Genomic DNA, 9,278 nt, shown 5'->3' on the forward strand with positions numbered 1-9,278 from the left:
ACAAGGAAAATTGCGAAAAAACTGGAGCGCTGCTTGCTATTGAAGTTTACACCATTCCGCTATCACTTGAATTCCAAAATAATGAAAAAAACATACTATACTGAAAATTTGCATTTTTTCCTGTGGTAAAAAATTTTAATTTAATTCTGCACATAATATGTATTGCATAAATATCAAACACTGATGCTACTATTTTGTATACATAAATTGATTTATGTAACAAAAATGTCATGATCCAGATTACAATTTGTTTGAATTCAATTTTCACGATCACCGTGATCGGATTATTTGTATCATATTAATTTATATACGATTAAAGAGAAATATTTTATAAAGTTCGTAATGATACTCCATAGTTGTATGTGAATTAAAAAATGCCATAGACTCACTGAAGTCTTGTGTGGGATGGACATTTTTAAATGAATCTTTTGAACATGTACATTCGATTTTATACATATAACAATTTATAATGCGTGAGTGATGCACCGAATCAATGTGGGCTTCAAGACGCATCTCGAGTTTACTTTCCGCATGAATTGTATGTCTAGTTGATGGCTTTGTGCACTGCATCTATGTAGCATTTGAGGTGCATGAGTGGGTGATACCCCCATGAGCTGTATTGATATGATCTTTGAGATGTCTCATTCTTAAGTATTTCTTTCCGCATATAGTACACGTATGTTTGATGTCATTATGTACCGATTGAATGTGGACTTTAAGATAATTTTTTTGAGTAAATGACTTTCTGCAAGTATTGCATGTATGAGTGATACCATTATGGACTCCACCGATGTGGTTTTTGAGATAACTCTTTGATGAAAAATTCTTCCTGCATATTTCACATGCATGTCTGATTTTATCATGGGCCGATTCAATGTGGATTTTCAGATAATACTTTCGTTTGAATTTCTCACCGCATTTATTGCATGTATGTGCGATTTTATTATGAACAGATTTAATGTGGATTTTCAGAGAAGACTTTTGGGTGAATTTCTTTCCACAAATATCACATCCATGGGTGATACCATCATGCGCTGATTCGAAGTGGATTTTCAGATGACACTTTTGTTTGAATTTCTTTCCACAAATATCACATCCATGAGTTATTTTGTTGTGCACTGAATCGAAGTGGAGTTTAAGATGCTTTTTTTGTGTGAATTTCTCTCCGCATATATTACATGTATAAGTGACTCCATTATGCATCACATCGATGTGGACTTTAAGCTTCCTTTTTGTTGTGAATTTCTTTCCGCATACATCACATCCATAGGTGATACCATCATGCGTTGATTTGATATGGATTTTCAGGTAAGATTTATGTTTGAATTTCTTTTTGCATATATCGCATGTATGTATGATTTTATTATGAGCCAATTCAATGTGGATTTTAAGATAATTTTTTTGAGTAAATAACTTTCCGCAAGTATTGCATGTATGGGTGATTTTATTATGCACCGAATCTATGTGTTTTTTGAGATGACTCTTTATTGAAAAATTCTTCCTGCATATTTCACATGCATGTCTGATTTTATCATGCGCCGATTCAATGTGGATTTTCAGAAAAAACTTTTGTGTGAATTCTTTCCCACAAATATCACATCCATGAGTGATTTTGTTGTGCACTGAATCGATGTGTCGTTTAAGATTGCTCTTATTAGCGAATTTCTTTTCGCATATTTTACATGGGGTTGTAATTTTAAGAATCGTACCGGTGTGCGTTTTGAGGTTATTTTCGTTGCTCAACTTTTTTGTAAATCTATCTTTTTTATTTTGTTTGACAAGTTCACAGTCGAGAGTCGGATTCGATTCTTCTGCACCGTCACCAACGAATTCTTGTTTCACTTTACCCACTGTTTCGAATTTAATTATTTTTTGAATTTCATTACCATTAATATTTACATTTCGCAAGTGATTTTCAGAATTATCGCCAAATTTTTCATCTTTAAGTGAATAAATGTTGGGCTTGACGTCTTCACATTCGGCAACTATTTCCACTTCTTCTCCAAGTTCATTATCATGATTTACGTCACATATTCGAGGGATATTAGTCTGTTGAAAAATTAAATAAACATGAAAATTTTCATAACAAAAACTATTACCGTAGCAGTTATATGTAATAGGGCTGTGCGAGTATCTGAGTCGAGTCGGGAAAAATCGAGTATTCGAGTTTTTTCGAATACTTGATTTTTTTTCGAGTACTCAAGTTTTTTCGGGTACTCGAATTTTTTCGAGTAATCGATTTTTTTCGAGTGCTCGCAATGTATTTAAATTTTAAGTAAATAAATGGTAAATCAACAGTCTCTAGTCCCCTCTCGTTGTGTGCGTATGCTTATAAGTGTGATATTCGCAGCGGCTATAGAATTGGAAGAAGAAAATAATTTAATAGTACCACACCTCATCACACTTATGAGCATGTACACACAAAGAGAGGGGTCTAGAGACTGTTCATTCATCATGTATTTACTTAAAACTTAAATATATTGCGAGTATTCGAAAAAAAGTCGATTACTCGACAAAAACGCGAGTACCCGAAAAAACTCGAGTACTCAAAAAATCGAGTACTCGACTCGAACTCGACGAGTCGAGTTTTTTCGAGTACTTGCACAGCCCTAATATGTAATAAACACTTACAGCATTTACCTGCGGAAATTGTGAATGTTGAAAGTTTTTCAGATCGGGTTTCTCGTCAAACATTTCGTCATCATTTTCAATAAGCGACGCATCAGTGGGTTCCTCCTTCACCCTGAAATAACCTCAATAAAATCAAGAATTTTCTAATAATTATTTTTATAATTTCATTCTTAAAAAATGAAGATTACCCGACAGTAGTGTTAAATAATCCGCTGGATTCCATTTTTGTCACTTTGAATTTCGATAAAACAATTTTAATCTTTACTGTGTGGACGAGTGATTTACACGAGAAAATGGGCGAAGAGCACGTGAATCTGTGCTCGTTCTATTGTATTTACATCATTCCCTTCCAGTTTCGTAGCACGAGGTGTTGTGTGCTGCGCTGCAGAGGTCGAGCACGTGAGCTTCGCAATTACTTACAGACACGGTTTTTCAAAGTATAGGGGGAACACAACTCAGTATTTCAGTGCATGGCTTGACTTTAATTTAAAAATATTTCAACATCCGTCAATATCAGCAGCAGCAGTTGAAAGCTTGTTTGTATCTGCTTCAAGAAAACGAAAAGTTGCTGTCTGCATATTTGCTGAACACCGGAAATGCGTGAAAGAACCGCGAATTTCTTTGAGCTAGCACCAATATGCATTAAATGCGCTCCTCCAATAAATAGCGACTCTGCGATCTGCTATCGATTGCGTTAAATAAAAAATGGATTTGATGAAGCTTTTTTAAACTAGCTGACGATTATTGCTTTATTTTGATACTGCACCATTAAATGCTTATTTCTTACAATTCTATGTAATTGCACAAATGTACAAATCTAAGAGTAAACACAATTCGTCAAGTACCAGTTTTTATTTCTCGAATTAGAATATAACGTAAGAATAATAAAAAGGCAATGAAGTATTTGATGGCAATTATACGGAAACAAGATTTTGATTTTTTCAGTGCCCGAGTAACTTTTAAACTCTGCAAACAAGAATTCTTTTTAATATCGCTATGGTTAAAAATGAGGATCTTCAGTTTCTCGAATCGATAATTTTTCTTATTTTTTCCAACTCATCGGCATATTCGCATGTATATATACGTACAAGGCGTAAATGTATATAGACACTCGCGTACGAACGGTAAAATTGCATTGAGCATTTGAATTATTGACAGAAGCTGACTCGGCGCATGCGGAATTCATACAACAAGGCAAAATATCGCGAATATCATATTTATTATACATACGAATGCGCTTTTGCTTATTATACCTTTGACGATAAATTTCGCGATGCTTCTTTTTAAAAGGGGCCACTTGTATATAATATATGAGCAATTCTTTTTAAAAAACGCATTTTTGGCGGTATAATCGTGGTAATTTTTTTTTACCCTATGCGGATGCGGGAAATGTTTGTAGGATTAATTTTGATGGGAAAAGTATTTTTTCTGATGCACTTGAAATTTAGAGTCAATGAATTGATCGATTGATGTTAATAATTTTACTCTTGAAATAAATAAGATTTTACGAGTATAGATAATTTTAGGTAACATAAAAAAGATGTAAATAGAAAAATTTTAATTACGAAAATGGTAAAGCTAAAATTTCATGAAACTATTAAGATACATCTCATGGAAATTATGAACAATATTATTGGATTACTTTGGATAAAATTTAAATTCTTATCATCACATTAGCTTGGGGATCATTTCATTGATAAAAGAACAATAAAGACATTAAGTCATTGGGTCATTTCAAATTTCATAGGCTATTCCAATTAACTTCTCTCAGCTTTGTGCTAACAAAGCTTCATTTGTCAAATTGCACAGGAAGTTCCAGAGTTCCTCTCTCATGTACGAACAATGTAGACCTTTTGTTTTTTAGGCTCTTATGATCATTTTACAAATAAGTTTTAGTATGATTTTGACAAAAATTGTATTCCTTCTTTTCAGGAATTTTTCAGAAAATCAGAAAATCAGAAATCCTCTCTTAAAATAATGATGACCCTAAAAGTGAAGCCAATCTATTCGGCCTCTAATTGGTCGACTGACTTGTGACTCCAGTCGGAACATAATAAAGTGACATCTACGGTCAAAATAGCAACTTTTTCGAAACTGACTGAAAAATGTACCCACGCGAAGCGTGCCTGAAAGTTACTAGTATGTTAAAATGTACATAAGTAACGAGTAAAATTACTTTATTTATTTTGCTTTAATGAAACTATCAGTGACTTTGATATTTAATTTTGAAAATTTCTCAGAATATTGTTTTTCATATAAACTACATTAAAGAAGCCATTACTGTCATATAAGAAACCGCAGTATTGACAAGCTGGATTTAAAAAAGTTTGATTTAAAATTAAGCTTTTAATTCTTAACCATTGATTACATACTTACACCGTTGAAATTTTCATAATTCATATTTAAAAGCGGCGAAGGACCTGATGTTAATTCACAAGGTTTTAATGCTCTCATCATGATTATTTGTATCAATGATCTTGTTTTTAATGGAAAATGATACCATCCACTAGAATAACTGGAATTTCAATTCTATGAAAAAAACTTCGATTTTTTGATAAATAAAATTAGTAGTTATATAGGGTATTTTTACCTGTATTCAAAAATATCACTGCTTATATCATTCAATAACTGCCCAAAATGACTTATAACGAATGCAAGAAGAATTATGCATGTGAATGATAAACTCATTTCGACTAATAAAAATACATGTTTATTTTTCCAAGCGTACAATACCTAAAAAAATTCATTTTGACATGAAAAAAGTCACCGAAATGCAGTTTATTAATCGAACTTACCATAGTTCCAGTAAAACTCAAACCACAGAAAATGTTACCTGTTACGATAATCAAAACTTTTCGAGCAAAAGTTTGCACTGTTTTAAAATACCTACAATTGTATCAGATAATTATAATAACAATCGCATTATAAAAATTATTGTATACTTTTGAATATCAATCGAATTTTAAAAAAGCTTAATTTTGGCATTCATAATGCACTCAACTCTATTGCTCCATTGTGTTGTTCAGCAATATCTTTAACTTCATTATGAATATAATGATCTGACGATCCACCAAATGAAAAACAATTACTCGAGACCAAATTGTGCAGTTTCTTCATTCGATGGCTTAAAATTATAAATATTTAAGTATAAATTGAAATTCTAATGTAAATGGGTCATTCTTCTACTTTTATAAAAAAAAGTGTGCTTGGCGATATTTTAACAAAATTTGAAAAAAATATGTTATCAAATAACATGAAAAAATATTTCTTCCTCAGATTTTAGTAAAAAAAAAAATTTTGGAGGTGCCTAGCGAAAAAAAATGCTGAAAAATTCTACAAGAGGGAGTTTTGACTCGTTTGAGACATAGTTAGAATCATTTTTTTCGTCTCAAAGAGTACTTTTTTGAAAAAAATGGACCTCAAGTTTTTCGTCGAAAGCCACATCTCTACCGTAGTTCAAATAAATAGCTAATTTTTTTGGATTTTCAGTAATATACAGCGGCTCTATAGCAGTCATGTTCAAAGTAAACAAAAACCTCGAATAGGCAAATTAAACCCATTTTTGAGAACTTTAATTTTCTTATTTTACTCCCCTTGTAGAATTTTTCAAAAATCTCCAAAAAGCAGCGAAAAATAATACGTTTTTCGACACTCCTGTTTTGCAAGGCACCTCCAAACATTTTTTTTAAAGAAATTTAAGAAAAAGTCTTTTCATGTCCTTTAATAACATATATTTTTTTCAGATTTTTTTGAAATATCACCGCGTACACTTTTTCAAAAAAGTAGAAGAATGACCTAAAAATATTATTAAGTATAATTCAAAATTAAAACCGACTCACCTAATTAAATAAAATCTTACAAGATTAACATTTATGAAAACTGTAGTAGCTGCAAATAGCGAGCACACAATTGTTCCGAACATTGCCATGATGAAGATTGTGTAAATGAACCATAATTGAAAATATTGTTCACGTCTCGGTAATTCACTAGTTGTACATAACTGTTGAGTCCAGTTTAAACCAGGATATATTCGATTAGCTATTGGTGCCAAAGTTGCAGGAATAATAGCAAATCCTACATATGAAAGCATAATAAAAACTGGGGAGAAAAATTGAAAGGTTTGAGAAATCTTTCAATTTTAGCTAATATTTTGATGTATTAATTTTTTATACAATATTGCCATACTTCTTAAAAATATGATTATTTTTCGATGTTTTAAGCTAACGCCAATTAAAATTTGTTTCTCTTCAGGTACAGTTACACTGTTCCAATAATCCACTGAATCGGTGTTAAATTTTTTAATCTTATGGATAAGAATTAAAATCTTTAGTTGTTTCATAGTTTGTTAATAAAGTTTTGAAAATTTTACAATACCTTTGTTTCCATGGTAATAAATATTAAAAATATGCTCGAAATAGTTATCAAGAAACAGCATTCAAATACATTTTGGACAGCCATAGCCCAATCAATGGGTTTTTTAAAAGATTTATGAATTACAGTTGATAACTATAAAATAATAATGCATATTATTGATGATTCAACATCTAATTGACTGAAAATTTATCAGAACGAAAGTTTCACAAAATTCTTATGTTACCGATAAATATATCACATGAACCATGTTAAGAACTAGAAATGTTCTTCCAATCATCTGGATTTTTCGATTTTGATGAGGCCATATAAAGCAACATTGATAATAAATTTTACTTGATGCAAAGTACATCCTATCTAATTGTTCGTCATTAAGTATTTCTATCTTGGTTGTTTTTATATTAGTTTCCATAGTAAATTTTGTATTTTTTAATTCTCCTTTTTATTATTATTGAAAAGTTTTGCGGTGAAATGTACCATTAACTTCGTGATTTCCGCAGTTTTTTTCTAGAATACAATGAATCTTTTGTAATGAACAAGAAAAGTGTATTTTGAATTGAATGTTTAAAATTTAATCTATATCTATTAATAGTATAACCACGTTTTTTGTGCGAATTGTAAACTAAATCTATTATTCAAACATGTAGTAGGGCTTTAGTTGGCAAGAATGGATCTTCAAATAAATTTGTTTTTTTCCGTAAGCTAACATATTATACAGCTTGAGCTATGACTCGATTATAATTTTCGGGTTAAACTCGACTAAAATTCTATTCAATGTACAACCAAATTGAAAGCATGGATGAAACTTAATACACCTCTTTAAATTTAGGGAATAGAAGAGGTGAAAAAAGAAGTGCACGGTACAGTATTTTAAAGAGGAAACTTTAATTGAATTGAATTGAATTTATTTGATTCGGACCTCGGCGTAGATCCCCATGTGGCCCTCATGGCAATATGTATACATATAATATATATTTACACTATTGGTTACAATAGTTGTGTGCTTGCTGTGAATATACGAGAGGGTTCTTTTATAAATCGATCCTTGCATTGTACTTCGTGTACATAATCTTTTCACACTTTATTACTTGTCACTCTTGCACGGGTGAAATTTTATTTTTTCTTCCATTATTTGAAGTCATCATAATGGACTATAGATCGGCTTTTTTTACAAACAAAGTAATGAACTTTTGCTAACTATGTCAAACAAATGTGACGAGGTGAAATGAAATGTAGTTTCTGAGTAGTTAGGTTGATAATATATGCCGTAATTAAATTATTCCAAAAAAATAATTTCAAAAAATATTTTTTTAAATCATTTATTAATTATTTTATGAATTTTATTAATTACATTAAAATAATTTGAGCAAAATAATGTTATTCAACAAGCTTCTATTGATGTTATTACCCCGAAAAAAATATTAATTACTGTAATGATCAATTTCAATGAAAAAAGGTAAGCCCGCACCAAGTGTGCCTTTGTACAAGACTCAATAATTTTTCAAGTTTTTAAATAAGTTTAATTTTTAATTTTAGTTGTTAACATAAAACACTGAAAATATAAATTTCACAATAAAAAAAAGTTAGCCCGCTCTAATTGTGCCTTCAAGTAAGACTCTTATAATACATTACATACATTTTTTAAGTTTTTAAATAAGTTTTATTTTTTACTTTAATTGTTAACAACTCCATTTTTAAACATTAAATTTTCAAAAAATTTCTCACTTATTGGTTTTTAATCTTCATTAATAAATCTTTGCGATTTTGAATCAAAATTTTAATTTTTTTGCAATAGCATAGAGTATAATAATAAAAATATCAATGAGATCGCAATCGATGTGTAACTATCGACAAGTTAAGAATTTTATGGATACGAATCAGAAAAATAGAAAAAGAAAAAGTATTTAAAAACCCAACCTTTATTTAAATGGGTTTCGACGTTGAGAACGTCTCCCAACATTAATGTTTCCGATTCAGTATCTGAATCGCAAATATTCAAATTTTTGAGTTCTATTGCGTGGAATTCTTCTAATTTGAATAATTGCTAATTTGCTTCTTCGTAAAGCAAAAATTGTACTTGTTCAACTTCTCCATCGTTAGGTGGCGTCTACGTGAGTCACCGCGGTTCCCGCATGAGAGCAAGTGAGGCTGCCGGCATATAAGCCATTCTGTGGTAACAAATACAAAAACTGGACTCTTTTTTATTATAGTAATAAAAAAAATCACGAGCTTCATCTCTCTTACAAAAGACAGTTAAGGGGGGGGGGGGGGGGGGG

General features: G+C 30.9%; 1 protein-coding gene across 1 annotated transcript; it reads right to left on the reverse strand.

The window, feature by feature from the left end:
* Window positions 1-394: 394 nt before the first annotated feature.
* On the reverse strand, window positions 395-2,964 carry LOC111693502 (zinc finger protein 182-like). Its single transcript, XM_023458213.1, has 3 exons — window positions 2,820-2,964; window positions 2,641-2,743; window positions 395-2,049 (listed from the first exon to the last, which is right to left on the reverse strand). The coding sequence occupies exons 1-3, from the start codon at window positions 2,852-2,854 to the stop codon at window positions 571-573; spliced, it is 1,617 nt and encodes a 538-aa protein (XP_023313981.1). The 5' UTR covers window positions 2,855-2,964; the 3' UTR covers window positions 395-570.
* Window positions 2,965-9,278: the final 6,314 nt, after the last annotated feature.

Source organism: Trichogramma pretiosum, unplaced genomic scaffold, assembly GCF_000599845.2.
Source record: "Trichogramma pretiosum strain Unisexual culture from Peru unplaced genomic scaffold, Tpre_2.0 scaffold17, whole genome shotgun sequence".
Taxonomy (NCBI): Eukaryota; Metazoa; Arthropoda; class Insecta; order Hymenoptera; family Trichogrammatidae; genus Trichogramma; species Trichogramma pretiosum.